This window comes from Lytechinus pictus, chromosome 2, assembly GCF_037042905.1.
Source record: "Lytechinus pictus isolate F3 Inbred chromosome 2, Lp3.0, whole genome shotgun sequence".
In the NCBI taxonomy this organism is placed as follows: domain Eukaryota; kingdom Metazoa; phylum Echinodermata; class Echinoidea; order Temnopleuroida; family Toxopneustidae; genus Lytechinus; species Lytechinus pictus.
In genome coordinates this window covers 48,738,834-48,756,637 of record NC_087246.1, presented here as the reverse complement: position 1 = coordinate 48,756,637, position 17,804 = coordinate 48,738,834, and the positions used below count along the sequence as shown (strand labels likewise).

General features: G+C 36.1%; 1 protein-coding gene across 1 annotated transcript; it reads left to right on the top strand.

Moving 5' to 3' along the window:
* Positions 1-9,028, top strand: LOC129254110 (E3 ubiquitin-protein ligase MYLIP-A-like). Its single transcript, XM_054892562.2, has 4 exons — positions 1-742; positions 3,163-3,359; positions 3,775-4,161; positions 4,429-9,028. Exons 1-4 carry the CDS (start codon positions 656-658, stop codon positions 5,051-5,053), a joined length of 1,296 nt encoding a protein of 431 aa, XP_054748537.1. The 5' UTR covers positions 1-655; the 3' UTR covers positions 5,054-9,028.
* The last annotated feature ends 8,776 nt before the right edge of the window (positions 9,029-17,804 follow it).

The following is a 17,804-nucleotide window of genomic DNA, read 5'->3' as shown; positions in this document are numbered from 1 at the left end:
GTGTTATATTATGCTATTCGAAATGTTTATGAAAATCTAGCATATTATAGGTGAATAAACTAAAATGAAACGGATGGATTGGGGATGGATTGCATTGCCGCCAGTGAAGATTGCGAAATAGGTAATGAAACGCAGTAACATGCATATTCATCAAGGCCTTCATTGCTATCGCATTATGATTGGCTGTTGAAAAGAGAAAACGGGGCCTTGGTTCCTTTAACCGATGCGATTGGTCTGTGATGATCCCATCGTCAGCTCAACAACAGGATTTCCCTATGAACCTATTCCATTGTTAGGTTATGAGGGACTAGGAAATGCTTTTTAAATCATACTTTCTGATCCCTTCAAACCATGATAAAACCATTCATTATATCTTCTGAATTATTTCATCGATATCAAAATGTTATTCGTATCCTCAATCACTCGATGGTGGGACTTGAAACGGTTTTAGCCATCTTTTCGTCCCTCCATTGAGCTCTTGATTTGTCAGGCAGCAAGTCTGCACGTGACCCGCTTTTGTCTGCTGCGGTTTCGAGCTCTCAGCTGTTTCGCGCAATATACAAGATCACCTTCTCCATTTGCTCACATACAGTTTCTGTGCTGATCTGAGAAGAAAGCATTTTCTCTGGAACATTTGGGCTGAAGGCACTCCAAAATGTTGATTTTCATCAAGAAACCGGATGGCAATGTGCTGGAAATTGAAGTTGGACCTAAAGCTGTCGGTCTGGAATGCTTGGATTTGGTGAGTTTTTGGGTTTTTTCCCAAATTAAAGTTTTTATACGTGGTGAACTCAGATTTTTTTCCAGGTCCGGAGATAGACACTGATATTCTAATTTTGACAAGTTAATACATGTGACTTGACTACGGGCCTACGGACTGTAGTGTAGTGTACGGTAGGACCATAGCCTAGGCATAAAACTTTTGGACGAGGTCCAGTCTGTGTAGTGATGATGCGAAGCCGAAGGCAGCCAAGTCAAGTCAGACTGAAGATAAGGTTTTTCTTACAAAGTTACAGGGCCAGCCAGCGCCAGGCTTATCGCACTTTGAAGATCATGAAGATGAACTGTCATTATGATTATCATTAGTATCATGACTGTGGGGGTATAGACTTCTAGTGTTGGCCGAATTTTTTTATCAATAAAAATTATGTATGATTATGAAGTGAAAATAAAAAAGGTGGGCCCCATGTCTGCGCACCTAATTGCCTAACTATTTAACTTATGATTTAATATAAATTTCTTTTTGTTTCAGTCACTTTCACGAAACTATAGTTGATAATGTTTCTTAGACCTATATTCTTATATGGTAGGGGGTCCTATAGACAGCTGGCAGCCGTCTGTTTCGAGGAGTTTTTTAACTTTTTTTTTTTTTTTTTTTCTCCTCGTACACAGACGGCTCGCTAGCGTGCAGCCACCATTAGGGGACTTGCAATGCAAAATCCCCCCGTCGGGGCTCTTCAATTTTTGTCTTTAATGAATAAAAATTTTGAAAATTAACGCGACCAAAATGCAAATTAATATTCCCTCTTGGCATTAATTGCCAAAAAACGGAGAAAAATCAAGTTAAAAGGAACAAAAACAGTGACTTACCTCAGCTGTCACGCAAGTTCACTTCCCCGTTTTATCCGATCTTAAGTACATAAACATATGGCCATTGAGTCCCCTGTACAGATCGCGCTAGAACTTCGGTCTCTGTATTTGGTGAGTGAAGCCAACGGAGTTCAGCTGAACAACCAACATAACAGAGACCGAAGCTTTTGGTCTAGGGGTCCTAAAGCTACGCACCACTCATCGCGCATGCAGTTTTCAATGGCAAATGCGCACTCTGTATGTGGAACTGTGACTGCAGAGTGACGAACAATTCCTATTCATTTTTTTCAACAGAGTCAGAGGCTGCAATAAATCTCTAAATGCAGAGAAAACCAACAACTGTTTGGAATTTCAGAGTTATATTCACTTTAATTTCATATATCCTATAATAATGTGAACATATTTTAGAAGTTGAGGCACAGGAAATACTATTTTTTTCAAATATTGAAATTGGCATAGTTTTTATTGTTTGAAAACAAAGTGCGTAGCTTTAGGTCCCCCCATCATATAGTAAGTGCGCCAAAAATCTCATCAAAATTTGAAAGAAATATAGGCCCCTATGAATATGATTTTCTTATCTTACTCTTGGAAAAAACCCTGGCCAGTCATTCTCAAATTGAAAAAAAAAAAATGATGCCCCATTTCTGCGCACTTCACTTTACACACAATTCAGGATTTTGATTAGAGGCCGCATGAATTTGAGGCCGTCACATGAAATGCTTAAAATTCATAATTTTTGTACCATTCTGAGTCAGATTTTTTTGTGAATACCTATAAGTATTGCATCTGTAAAATTTGTGGTAATTTTGCCTAGATCTACAGAGCAAAAGATGATGGGCATCGTGAAATTGGAACCACCGTTGTCTTCGTACAGCAACGCTTAGTTCAGTCACATGCATGTAGAAACAGACAGTGGTTCCAAAACCAAAATTTGGCCAGATGTTCTTATCTGCTTAAAAAATGTGTGGACATCATATCAGACCATCCTACTAACGTTAGACTTTAATAGTGGAATGTGAGTCAGATCAAGATGATAAAACGGGTCAAACCCTAGGCATGGGGATATAATATAAACCCTACCACATTTGATGAAAAGTGAATAGGGGTCGAGGTTAGACCGAGAAAAGCAATTCAAAATAAATTTTGTAGTCAGATCAATCTCTAACATTGAAGATGTTAGTTTGTCTTTTTTGTGAACTTTACATATTGTGTTGAATACGATTTCCCATGATAATTTAGCGAAGGAGGCAAGCTTTACCTTGTGAGCTAAAATAATGAGGAAAATTATTATTTTTGTACTAAGGGGCAAAGGCATTTTGTGTTCAAAGAATACTGAATCAAGAGTTGCTGAACCTGTCACTTTAAAGGCAAGCATTATTGCCAATATGAATTTCAACATCAACACATTATAAAGACACTTCAAACTTTCAAAACTTTTTGCTCTTTGCAACTGATTTTGATGAAACTTTTCTTCTCGATTCATTATTCTCTTATCTGACATTCTTAGATGTTTCTTCAACCAAAATGAATGTCATGTATTGTTATATATAATTTACATTGTTCATTATGTAGACCTGTCTGAAGCTGAACATGGTTGAAGGGGATTACTTTGGCCTGCAGTTCGCGACAAAGAAAGGGGAGAGACACTGGCTAAACCTTCGAAACACTATTACGTCGCAGCTCCCTATTGGATTCTCCCAGCCTATCCGTTTGGACCTGAGGGTTAAATTCCATGTCGAACCACACATCTTGCAGCAAGATATCACAAGGTGAATAGTAATACTGTGGCCAGAAAGGTTTTTGTTTAATAATAATAATAAGTGAAGAGAATGAAGATCCCCAGCTGGATACATTTAGTAGTGAAAGAAAATGTCCTCTTCATAAAATCTATTATTTTTGGCAATGATGTAAGAAATATTTGCATTCTGAAAATAATTGTCCTTAAACCTATTTGTTACATGAGACACTTAATGTACATGTGGAGCTGTAGATCCTCTGTAAATTGATTATGATTTTAATAGATTGAAGTAGTCTTCAGAAACGCAACTTCTAATTCAAAGAATATGAAGGATTTGGTATGTGATACTGTAATGTTGGCCTACATTTTGTTCACCTAACATTGTTTTTCTTTTCTAAGTGATCATCATTAATTTGCTTTTGTTTTCCTCTTTGTTTCACTTGTAGACATCTCTTCTTTCATGATGCCAAACTCCTTGTGAAAGAAGGGAAGTTTAAGGCAGCCCTCAAAGACGCTGCCCGAATTGCCGCTCTGTTCATCCAGGCTGAGAATGGTGATTTCGGTGCCAGCAGTGACATGGAGCAGCTGTCTGGATACTTCCCCCAGTTTGCAGACTCGGAGGAATTCAAAGTGACGGCCCAAGCAGAATATGCCCGTCTCCGCAGCATGGGGACTGAACATGCGCTCCTGTCTCTGCTCAGAGAAATCTGTGAAATGGATTCTTATGGATTAGATACATTCACTGCCAAGACCTGCTCTGGCCAGTTCTGCGAAGTGGGAGTTGGAGCCCATGGAATTCTGGTGACTAATGTGGAAACACAAGATTGTGTGAAGTAAGTTACATAATTTGGAATGTTGGAGAAATTTTAGTTTGATGTATATGATGAGAATGAAAGAATTAGCACCGTTTTGAATTTTAATTAAGTGATGTGATGATCAGTATTTTTAAATCCTGATTGAATTTTTATGGGTTCAAACTCGAGGGAGTCGCTGAATAAATGAAAAGCTTTATGGTATCATTCATATACATGTACATTTTTCATAAAATGGAACTTTCTACACATTAACCTACAATAACTTTCTTTATTTTTTTTCTGCAGGATCCCCCTTCAATCTGTAAAGAGGTTGTCAGTTGAGAAGAGAGATTGCCAGATGCACTATGAGCTTGACGATGGACATAACTTTACAACAGACAAGATGGAGCTTACTCTCCACACCAAGGAGGTAGCCGAAGGGCTGTATCGCTCTATCACAGAGAAAGTGGAATTCTTCACCAGTGAAACTGTCAGTGAACCAGTCAAAGACCAGTTTGTTCGAGACTTGCGTGGGAGCATTGTCTCTTTCTTCAATGTCAATACGGACTTGGGGAAGAAGTACTCCTTTGATCTGCGCAGAACGCAGCAAGAGGTCCATGACGATGCGAGGAGGAAGCTTTTTAGGATGGGCATCTCAACACAGTCTTGTGAAGATGGCGCCGACTTATCCGCCCAGGCACACAATAGGCAAGAAGGTGCCAACCAGCTTGAACAGGAACTTCAAATGTATCGGGATGCTGTAACATGTAAGGTCTGCATGGCATGTCATATGGACACAGTTCTCTTACCCTGTGGTCACTTTCTCCTGTGTAGCAACTGTGCTGACATGGTCTCCTCTTGCCCCTCGTGTCGCTTAAGCATTGAAGAAAGGAAGAAAGTCTTCTGGGACAGACCTATGAATGTTACCTAGAGCAAGCTAAACAGGTAAAGTTAATTGTGTTCATAATGCTTGTAGAAGGACCCTGAATCAGTATTACAAAGATTGCCATGATGTATGTTCTGTTTTTATTAAGAGATTAGTCATTTTGAATTTCCGTCAGAGATACCTTTAGGAATGAAGATCAGATGATCTGTAGCTATGTTTATGAGATAAGTGTCGTAAAAGAAGGGAAAGGAATAAGTTGATGCCAGAATCAAAGTACATGTAACTTGTAATATGATCTGTGACTGACTTGACATCGTTTCTTTGTACACTGCATACGAAATTAAGTTCCATGTTGTGCATGTCTAGAATTGCATCTAAAAGCTACAGTACACATACCTAGCTAGCTACTTATACATGTTTAGTTATTAAATGTTTGGAAACATTAATGGATCGTCATGTTACATTTTCTTTCCTTCAAATGATAGGACCTTATACTCTGATCAGATGTGGATGTGTAGTTTTGTACATTTTTGAGAAAAATGAAAACTTGTATTTTTGATCTTTAAGGTCAACACATTTTTTAAAAGGAGAATTGCCTTGAATTGTAGAAAAAAAACATATTTTTGTAAAATGTGTGATAGCTAATATAAGAAGTTGATACATATGTTTATGTCAACTGTTAGTGTAGCATTCTCCCATGTTCATGCGTCTACACTTTAAATGCATTTTTTAGACATGTTGAATGCCCTCTCCTCTAGTATAGTTGGTACATTCCTATAATATACATCTGCAGTTGCAAGAATTCCTACATGTAGACTGTATCCTTTTTTTTCCCTTTTCCCTTTTCCCTTTTCCCCCTTTTTGTTGTTGTTGCAAGAAACGTAGTCTTTCTATTTGTAGTATTCAGATTCTGTGTGCATTCCAAAGCCACATCAGGTCAATTTAGTTAATTTAGATTTGTGCAATAATCTGTTTAGAAAAAAAAAATTCTTTTCAATTTTGTTTCTTTCCATAGTGCTGTACAAATATGTAAGAATAGTTTTAGTTCAGACTAAGATCCACACATGATCGTATATTTCCTCCCACATGATGTTGTTCAAGTTAACGTGATGCACAAATCGGTACTGTACATTTGGCATGTACATGAATATGAGATCATACGTGTAATGACTTTTTCAGTCATAAGAAACATTGGATTGCATACTGTACACACTTGCGCTAAATGGTTCCTTTTGAAAACGAGTACATGTTTACAGTGGTACAGTGTCAAGTACATGTCCGAATGTATGTATAATATACTGTATGTGCATGCACAGTTCACACAATAAGGAACATCCATCTAAATTTATCCTTGCCATACATTCTTTTGTTGTGTTTATGAAGTTATTATTTATTTCTTGGTCAAGACTGCAGTATACATGCAAAAGTAAATTGTTTGCTTTGATACCTATATAAGTGCTTACATCTATGTAGCATACTTTTTTCTGTGATGTCATGTTTTCCAAAATCATGTTCTCGCCAGTTCTCGAGATTTTTTAAATTGTGTATGCAAAGTGTGGTGCACATTGTTTTTTAGTCTATAGAAATTAAAAGTTCTATTTTACACTGTTAATATATTGTATCAATGACATGGAGAAATGTGAGTAGATTTCGTTTGTAAGTATGTGTGTGACTCATTCAGTGGCTGTGCCAAATTATTGGTGCTGTACTTAGACATGTACATGTAAATGACTGCAATTTGGTATGCCAATTAGCAAAACTATTTTGAAGTTTGAATGCACACCAACTTTGCTTTTTCATCTTTTCTTTATTTGGTCAGTGAGACCATCTTCCTTCTAACGACAGTCACATTTATTGAATAAAAAAAAGATCTTCATTGCATGACACCTGATATATTTTGAAATTGACAATTTTCATGATTCATTATCATTTATGTGTAATGCATCACTATGTACAACATTGGAAATATTATTTGTACATTATTAAACAGAATGTACCTATCATATGATATATACCGGTACATATACATTGTATTTTGTAATCACATTACATACATGTACATGTAAGTTGAATGTGTTTTCGTTACATTAGATATAATATGTTGTGAGGCTATATAAACTTACGAGGCTTACAGTTTACCGGTATACTAATAGTGCTTTTCTCCTCTATTACTTGTACAGTATGGGTTTGAACCAGTATGCACAAACTACATTGTTCTTTGGACTTCATTGCAGCTGTAGTTTTAATTTGAAGAAGAGTAACAATCTGTTCATTTAGCTGAATAGCATGTTGTTTCTCTGCTTTTGCAGAATAGATTATACATGAATTTTGTTCTGTTGATTTGATGTTTAGGCCTAATTAATGGATCAGTTATTAACAGTGATGCGTATCATGCGTGCAAGTATATTTTGCTTAACATGTATATACATGTAGCTCTTAACATGTACATCTATTTGTTGAATAGGGTAGAAGTATTTCCCTATTTATAAATATCTTTCTCCTCTTATTACTTTTAGACTTGTGCTAATAAATGGGTATAATTATTTAATATCCCTGACCTTATTTATGAAGTTTCTTAAAGCTTAACTCTGAAAGTTGAAGTGCTAAAACAGCATTCATTGTGCACAGATCATGTATAGTGCAGTCACTGCAAGCTTCTCCAATGTGGTGATATAAAACCTACATGTACAGAATGTAAAATGAAGATTAGAGTGGTTCAACCAGGGAGTTAGGAGGTTCAACATACATGTAAGTTACTTGACTTCAGGTTTAATGACCAATGTTCATATTTACTTTAATTTTGCATTGGATCGGGGAAAAAGCTAGTAGTTGAAAAAGAAAGCACTAACTGCAACAATTAGATGTATTGTAAAAAGTTGGAGAAAACAAGTTTTCAGAAGGTGACCTACAAACAATTTTGCTTTACTTTAGTTGTTTATTCAACTGTTAAGGGTTTTTCCATTGTAACACCACTTTGTAGGCCTCTCTCCTTTGTGCATGTTTCAGTGCAAGCAGTGAAGCTACACATCAAGCAGGTGCATTGATCTTTGCTGTGAGAAACTGGTACATGTACATGTTGGCACATGTCAGGCCCTACATGTGTAGTAGGAGGGGTTTTTTTTTCGGGGGGGGGGGGGTTGAGAAAAATATATCTTTCTAATCTCATCAACTATTCAAAATATATTTTTTTTAATTAATGTCTATACTTTCCCAAATGCACACAAATATGATGTATAAATATCAGTTGATTTTATTTACATTTTTCAGCTTCCCTTAATGAAAATGATAAGTGCCAAATTTCTAATAACTTAAGTTCAAAGATAAAATTCCCATTTAAATTAGTCATTCTTATGTAGGCATCTATTGAAGAATGCATACACATCAGGGTCCCGTAACACAAAGGTCAGCGATCAATCGTACTCTTAATTTTCATGATTAATTGTACATTGCAGTCAATGCAATTAATCAAATTGTTAAAATGTTCTAGGTGATTTCTAATCTTTGTGGTAATAAAGGCCCGTGATCCAAATGTTAACAACTCAATGCATATTTATGGATGGTAAATTGTTCATTATTCCTCATCAATGGCAAAAGGTATTTGAATTTCAACCTCTGAAATTTTTTTATGTATTTATCATATATATACTTGCCAAAGTACAAAACTTATTAGGGGTGTGGGACACTCCGGCGATGTGTAAATTACACATTCCTCTAACTTTATGACAGATAATAATTTTGTATTTGATTACTTTGAGATTATGTTCTAAATGAAGAGGAATTTTGGGTTATAATTCTTGAATTCAATCCTTTCCATCAATTCTTTTTGTATATGTAATTTTGTTCACAACATTCAACATTGTCTTATATAAGAAGGGGAATTTTATTTCTTTAATTGTGTAAAAATAAGTGATGTTTTCCCAAAGTAATGTTTTGACCAAGCAGTCTTGTCAACATAATTTGTTTATTTAAACCTGTGTGAAATAAATTATCAAGCATTTAATTAAGTTTAAACAAATGAAATGACGTCGAGCTCGTTATTTTGTTAAACGTGCGTTGTATTGTCTTATGCTTAGTGAAATGTTCATACTCCATATTGTAGGATTTGAACCATCCAATACAAGTTCATTTCAATACACCGAGATTTACTTGTACACCTACTGTCCAAATGTAGGTCTACAAGTCATGTTTGATCGTGTGTCTGACACGGACAACTGCAAAATTTAATTCACCTTTTGCTCCTCGAGTCGAGATCGTATCATCCGTATCAGATATATATATTTTTTCCAAGTGAGATCTGAAAATGAGGCAGTGTGTGGTGATTGCGATGTGAAAGAACTAGGCCACTGCTGAAGCACCTCTGCAATAGTTTGTGTGGGTGGAAATGGAATATGTAGGACGTTCATATAGAGAACTGGAGAATACAATGCATGAAAAGATTTCAATTGATTTTTTTTTTGTATGAGTGATGCGATTGAATCAATGTCACGAACGCGAAAGCATTGTTAAACAGAAAATGAGTGGGTTGTGAGAACAGTTAGTCAACAACGAATCGAAAGCGAATCATGTGATAATGAGAGAGGGCAACAGTGGATGCTATTTTCGGGTTTTAGGGTATTTTTTCCAGGGTATTATTAGTACTTCTCTATAGAGGGTAATGGGGCCTAAATGTCTCTTGGTCGATCTTTGGATTTGTGGAAGATTTAAACATGACTTATCAAAAGGCAAATAAATAAAAAATGAATATTACCATAGAATTGTTAATACCAACGTCAACACGCAAGATCACAACAATACAATAAAACAACCATTTATCGTTTCAAAGTTCAAAATTTATTGCTCTAACGGTGTGTCTAAAAATGGGCCAAATATTAGTTCTCATATTATTTTAGTCATTGTTATCCCGATAATAATTCAGTGCTGAATTAGCCTGAAGCACCCCCAAGATTTTTCTGGGTTTCTGTATTATGTTGCACCATAGACAGAACCCCATGGAAATCAAGTTGATTTTTTTCAAATGTCAAACTTTGACCAAATCCCCTTCATTTTCGAGAAAAGACTCCTTTTTTCGCTTGTAAACTTCCCAGTGATGCCCCTGCGCGCCTACCCCCCCCCCCCCCCACCCTGACGACCAACAATGTTTCGCATTGATGCAAAAACATCAATAAAATAATTGAATAGACATTGAATTTAAATTACCATGATTAGTTCCGAGCCAAATCAACAAACAGTTCAATCGAATTTGGAAACGTATTGGCAGAGTGGTTGCTGGTACGTGCCTATAAACTTTTATTTATTATATCACTGAGAATACATAACGCAGACATTAAAGATCGTGCATGTGTCACTGATCTATATAAAATTCCCCGGTCTACATTCAATTTGGAAAAAAGTTGCCGAATTGAAGGGATCATCTTATCCTTTCTCACTCTTGAAGGTGAAAATAATCCTAAAATTAGTCGACTATTATGATTAAAAATATATATTGGCAACCATGATTGTTGAAAACTTCTAGTACTGAATTTAAAGTTTTGCATGCTTTGTTATAATTCAATATATTTGAGTATTGACAATACAAAGATTTTCCATTCCTCTATCAATATCAAAACTACCGGGCCTAAATATTATACCTTTCACGAGGATCCAACCATGCATGGTCATATCATGGAGCCAAACAGAGGCGTCGATCCTGGGGGGGGGGGGGGGGGGGCAGGGGGGCGATCACCCCACCAATGAAAATATTTGGGGGCAAACATATCGTTTTGCCCCCCCCCCCCTCCAATAATTCCGCATGTGTAAAAATAAAATAAGATTGTAATGTTACACATAAATCAGCAAGCGAGATTGAGATACCAACTCGTTCTTTATTTAAAATTGTGCTAAAAATATCCGTTTTTCAGATTGGAATATAAAAAATTTCACCTCGCGCTTTGCGCTCGCATCATTTCTGTAGCAAAAACCCATACTTTTCATGATTAAATAGGTGAATAGAATGTCCCGTTTTCAGTTCTAAACCTCAAAAGAACTCCCGCTTCGATTTGAAATAATCTTTTGTTGGATAAATATCTTGTTCTTTATTAAAAACGTCCATTAAACTGACATTTTTTCAGTTCGAAATATAAAAATTTTCAGCTCGCGCTTCGCGCTCGCATCTATTGTTCTTTTAGATACCCATCTTAATCATTGGTATAAACAATGCTTAGAATATCAAGCTTTCAGGTCAGAATATAAAGAAATTTCAGCTCGCTCTCGGCACTCGCGTTATAATTTTGTGTAGTGAGATACATGTATCTATCCTCATGAGTTACTACAAACAGTCCTAAACAGGTACCTTTTTCCTGTTTTCATGTCAGTATACTAAAAAAATTCAGCTCGCGCTTCGTGCTCGCATTAATTTGTTGGTGAGATATGTGTCTCTTTCTCATGATATATATATATATATAGATATATATAATAGATATATATATGTATATATCATGAGAAAGAGATACCCGACACCCGATAAAGAACACCCGACAAAGGAAATTAAAATTGGTATGGTGTCGAGAATCTGTTTATCTGACGGTCAGTCGAATCGGGGTCGCCCTAGCCACTAACCCGTCTCTGTGGTCTAGTGGTTAAGGCATCAACGTTCCAAGCTGGGGGCCCGGGTTCGATTCCTGACAGAGAAATTTTTTCGGCATCACCAATTTTCCAAAAGGGCAGGTAGCTCTGGGGAACCTTGATTTAAGCTACCCTACCATTGTTCTCTTCATTCATTTCTTTCACACAATATATATATATATATATGTGCATACATATAATATAGGCCTATGTGTGTGTGTGTGGGGGGTGAGTTTGTTCGTTTTGTGTGATCGAGCGCCTTTGGAACGTTGATTCATGATTTTGCCCCCCCCCCCCCATCTGACAAATGGATCGTCGCCCCATGCATGGAGCTATTACATAGCTCCATGGTTATACATTTCATTTACGACCTCTGTCGCAATATGCATGTTGCCCTGTCGATGTTGTAACTTCTGTCATGAAAAAAAAATTATGAAAACTTTGAAATGCCGCAATTCCCATCTATCTCCTGATGATTCTTTTGAATGGCTATGAGTACCAAGTCGAAATAATAAGTCAGTCCATCGAATTCAAGATTTTGATGGTACGTGAATAAATATTTATTCATTATTCAGGTTACGCAATATATTGGCTCGTGCACGTATGATCTACTTTCGTCTTTAGAAAAAAAAGTTTAACACCTTCTCCGTGAAGGTCAAACTATTACTTAACAAACAAAATAAGTCTTTAATCTTAATAGACTCATTCCATGATCAAAACATCACGATCTCAATATGATTATTGCCAATTTATGACCTACTTAAATGATGTGTGCAGTATGTCTGTTGTATCGTCGTTTTATAAAGGGGCTTTAAACAACTTTTAAACATTCGCTGCATGCCAAAGTGATTGATCGAATTTGAACAAAAGCAATTCATCGAATTTGAATAGGCCTTAGGCTATAAGTCCAGAAATTGTGCTTTCGTAGAGGAGAGTGTGGGACAACCAGCATATCGATCCACTCTGTATCAAAAGAACAGAGTGAGGTTTAAGACGAATTAAATTAAGCTGGTTATTATCTGACTGCTGATTCCTGTTTTGACAAACTATACAAGGTTACTTTACCACAAGAATGACAGAGGAACGTGACGTCATAATGGTCAGTCATCGCGAAGGATAAATGGGCCTGAAATGGGATCATTAGCCGACTACACGATTTGTTCATGGAGCTATCACATTATTGAATGCTCTATGATTTGTCTATGCCAGTTTATGGTTCAGAATTGTGACCGATATATTCTTACAGTCATGGCCGTGCGCAGCAGGGGGGGGTTAGAGAATTCAAAAGGGGAATTAGGGGCAGTTGCCTCCGAAAGTGTTTTTTTTTTCAATCATCGCAAGTTACAGGCTGAATATTTACATAAACTTAAAGGGATGGTCCAGGCTGGAGATATTCATATCTCAATAAATATAGTAAAATTTACAAAGCAAAATGCTGAAAATTTGATCAAAATCGGATAACAAATATCAAAGTTATTGAATTTTAAAGATTTGCATTATTCGCGGTGAAACAGTCTAGGCATGTCTTTATGAATATTAAGTAGGTGGGCTTATGATGTCATACCCCCACTTGTTCTTTTGTATTTTATTATATGAAATTAGGTTTATTCAAAAAGTTTTGACCAAGAACTAAAACAATTGGATTGACAACTGATTAAGTGTATTTTTATCGCCGCAACTTATTTCATCATTATAATGGAGACACATCATTTACACATATATGAAATAATGAAACATTTATGATTTCATGTAATAACATAAGAAGAAGTAATGGGGGATGTGACATCATCAGCCCACCTAATGAATATTCATGACGATGTGCATATAACTGTTTTCGCAAAATATTGATAAACTTAAAAATTCAATAACTTTGTTATTATTTTGTTATCCGATTTCGATGAAATTTTCAGCATTTTGCTCTGTGAATTTTACTCTGTTTATTTAGATAAAGATATTTTCAACCCGGATCATCCCTTTAAAAGGGTACAAAGATGAGTGAAGAGGATGAAGGGAACCAATGTCTGACATCATGTGTGTATGTGTGAGGGGTGTGTGTGTGTGTGTGCCACCCCAAACCCCTCCCTCCCATCCCCCCGGATGATCCGCACTACTTTTCAGATAGATACAAAGCGATACCTAGTTCACCTATAAATAACGGGAAGTTTACTGTAATATTGGCATAACAAAAATAAAGAAATATATTGGTGAAGGTTTGAGGAAAGATAAATATCCATTAAAGAACATTATTCGATTTTTGTTATTTGTGACGTAATATGCGAGCAGCTCCGTATATAGGCCTATACATAGCGTGGATTAATAAAATGAATGAAATTCCATTTTCTTATAGTACCTTCAATATAGCATGTAAACCATTTCTCGCCCATTCCTGAAATAAATAAAAAGGTTATAGTCATCATGAACATCGGGCAAATTTAAAAAAGCAACATTATGAATGTCATATTACATGAAAGGGGACAGCTGCTCGTATATGACGTCTCAAATAAAAAAAACCTAAAGGAGAATGAAACTCTTGGAGCAAGTTAGCTTTTGTGAAAGCAGAAAAATCAAAGAATAAGATCAACAAAAGTTTGAGTAAAATAGGACTAGCAATAGAAGAGTTATGAGCATTTGAATGTCGAGATCACTAATGCTATGGAGATCCTCCCATTGGCAATGCGACCAAGATCTATGATGTCACAGATAAACAACTCTCCCCTTTTGGACACTGAAAATATAACCCAAAACAGCTCTTTTTGCTCATTCTTATCATATGACAAACGATTCATCAATGATATAATGTTGTGAAACCTCTGTACTTGTCCTCTCATAAAGAGAACACCTCACCTCACAGATCTTGGTCGCATTGCCAATGGGAGGATCTACATGGCATTAGTGATCTCAATATTCAAATGCTCATAACTTTCTTATTATTCATTCAATCTTCCTCAAACTTTCAACAATATGTTTCTTTGATTTTTCTCTTTGATATGGATTCAGCTGGTTTCAAGGGTTTCATTCTCCTTTAATCTGTGATTTTCCGCAAACCTTCATCAAAGTTTTTTTTGTTTGTCCTTCTGGTATATATACGTCGAACAATTCGTCAGGGTGTATATGTTTATAAACGCCTTTTTTAGAAACGGTCAAGTGAGGAATGACATATACATACGAAGGGACAGATGTAGAACGAAACGGCGTCAAAATATGGTGTATGGAGCAAGATTTCTAAAAAGTCGCAAGCGCGCAAACAGTTTGAGCCTCTTAACATGCTTGATATACGGAAAGCTATTTTTGTGATATATATTGTCGATTTATGTAGAAAAAAATATCGTATTTCACCATTTCCCTCTTTTTTCCCTTTTGTTTCATTTTGTTTTCTCTGGATGGAACCTTTTTTTTTGGGGGGGGCGATCCCTCTCTCATCTAAATACGCAAGTGGTATACCAAAATGTGCACCCTTTTGCGTTTTGTCTTCAATTGATTTTTAGTCACCAATGCTTATTATAGTTATGACCTTTAGTTCAATTTTGGTGACAGAGATCACCAAATGGAACTGCCTCTTTCTTATTTCCCTTTCTTCACGAAACACGTATTTTTATCGGGATTTTGAGTGATAATTTATTACAATTTTTTTGTAGTTGTCGTGTCATTCAGACTTTCAAATAAGAAATGCTGATGAAAAAAATATATAGTTACAGGATGAACAGGGGACAAAAGGTGCATGTGTGTGAGAGAGAGAGAAAGAGAGAGGGTGAGGGGGAGATAGGGGAGAGAGGGGGGGGGGGCAACTTTGATATTACATCCGTATTCGGAGGAAGGGTGTTTCGGGCAAATTTCAAAAAGCAACTCCATATGGGAAAACGCCTTTTGTTAAAAGTATAGGCTTATATAATCGGAAATAAAATTAGTCTGGAAAATGTCAGTCTTTTAGTCTATTTTATCGCAGCAATTTAGTATTTTTATAAAATAAAACATCAAAAATATTGTGCCTCAACAGACTAAATGTGTACATTCTCATCGAAACCAAACCCATCCGCTTTCCCCATCTCATGTTCCTCAAAACTATATCCTCCATAATATATGAGGATACATATTGAGAACAGAGGTCACTTCCATCATCAAGTTCATATAGTGCCTTGGGGAAAATAAATAAAGAAATGTTCTCCCTGACATTCCAGTTCATACAGATCGGCAGACCTGGCAGTTTTGACAGTATAGCGTATACTCGGCGCCAAGGCACAGTGGTAACTTGACAATAATAATGTTTTTTTTTGGGGGGGGCGGGGGGTCCATACATGTCACCATTTCAAGGGTATGGAGGGAAATTGACTATAAGCAGATAAAGTGAAAAGTCAGTTAATTAAAACGAAGTGGATAATGGAGGTCAAGAAATATAGGCCAATGACATGCAAGCATGAAATACAAAATGGAAGTTGATGAAATAGTAATGATACAATAACAAAAGTGATGAAAATAACATAGGCAGATCCAGGGGGCCAAAAGGGCCACCCCCCCCCCCCCACTGGCGACGCAAAAAAAAAGAAAAATGGGGAAGAAAAAAAGAAAAGGAAGGGAAAGGAGAGGAGGAAGAAGGAAAAGAGGGAAAAGAGGGAAAATGGAAAAAGAAGAGGAGGAAGACGAGTGAATAATTATGATAAGGTGAGAAGAAGATAAAAAATAACAAAAAATCTTTATGTCACTATATTCAAATTTTCGCTCGCGCTTCGCGCTCGCAATGCCTGTTCGATGAGATATCTTGCTCAATAAGCTGAAATTGAAAATATCCGGTTTTGAAGTCAATAACAACAAAACATATTTCAGCTATCTAAGACATCGAGCTTTCATTATTATGTTTGATTTACAAATTGATATTTAAATTGCTCTGTAAAATGTCGCATTTTATGGTCTGAATATCAAAACTTTTCACCGAGCGCTGGGCGCACCCATTATTTGATTTTTCAAGTACCTATTCTTCTCGTGTATTCCACAAAATTCTCAAAAATATCACCTTTTCAGGTTTGATTGTCAAAACTTATCATTTTGATTCGTGAGATAATATGTATAGGCTATACTTCTATATAAATTCTAACAAACAACTTGATACCATCTTTTCATGAAAGTTTATAGAAAAAAATTTGGGCTCGTGCTTTGCACTCGCCTTTATTGTTATCAATAATTACAAAAGTGCTTGAAATGTCATGTTTTCAGGCCTTAATTTTAATAAATTTCTGCTTGTCCTTCATTTAAAACGTGCTTAAATTTTCCAGTTTAAAATCAGGATAATTATCAGAAAATTTCTGCTCGCGCTCGCATTATTGCATCCTTTTCATGGTTACAAAATAATCATGAATAGAGTGTCCCGTATTTAGGTCTAAATTTCTTTTGGGGTGCTCACGCTTCGCGTCTCGCCTCAATTCTTTAGTTAAACATTTATCCTAATCACTAGCGCTTAGAATGTTTTTTTTTAGGTCGGAATATCAACAATTTTCAACTCGCGTTTCGCACCTGCATTATTTCATGTTGAAATATGTATGATTTTCATGGGGAACTGCAGTACTCCTTAACTTCCCTTACCGATCAGGCCAGTATATTAAACTGGATTCTCTTGGTTGATTCTAGATACTTCCAAACTCATCATTGATTTAATCCTCACAAAAAACACTCTTTCAAAATTGCGTCAAAGTAGAATTATAACTTTTTTAGTTTTAGCATTTTCCCTCATTAATTTGAGGAAACGAAGATACCAGTAAAATATACACTCTTAAAACAAATCAGTCAAATTGACCGTAGACCAGTAATTCAGCTGGGTGCAACTGATATGGCAATCACTGATCTGATAGTCAAAATTTCTGACATATATTCTTGTCAAAAATGACTCTGTTTGAGTACAATTCTACTAGAAAATAATTAAATATGACTAGAATAACAGTTGCACCCAGCTGACCCTATATAGTATTAACTAGTCATTTTTGTTTACTGATTTGTTTTTAGAGTGTATACAGGTATACATAAAACGAATATTGATGTACATAATCAATACATATACCTACACAACCATTTGTGTTTATGGGTGATTTCAATTGATCAAATCTTAATTAACTTTGATGATTTCAAATCATGTAATTTATTATTTAGGCGGCTGCACCCTACAAGCTCCGCTTTCTTACCAGCCTCATGCGGATCCCGGGCCCTCATCAAT

Excerpts from the sequence above, each read along its gene's own strand:
- LOC129254110 (XM_054892562.2), top strand. The coding sequence starts at position 656 with ATGTTGATTTTCATCAAGAAACCGGATGGCAATGTGCTGGAAATTGAA. Across the intron at positions 3,360-3,774 it reads TTGCAGCAAGATATCACAAG|ACATCTCTTCTTTCATGATG; the intron begins GTGAATAGTAAT and ends TTTCACTTGTAG. Across the intron at positions 4,162-4,428 it reads GAAACACAAGATTGTGTGAA|GATCCCCCTTCAATCTGTAA; the intron begins GTAAGTTACATA and ends TTTTTTCTGCAG.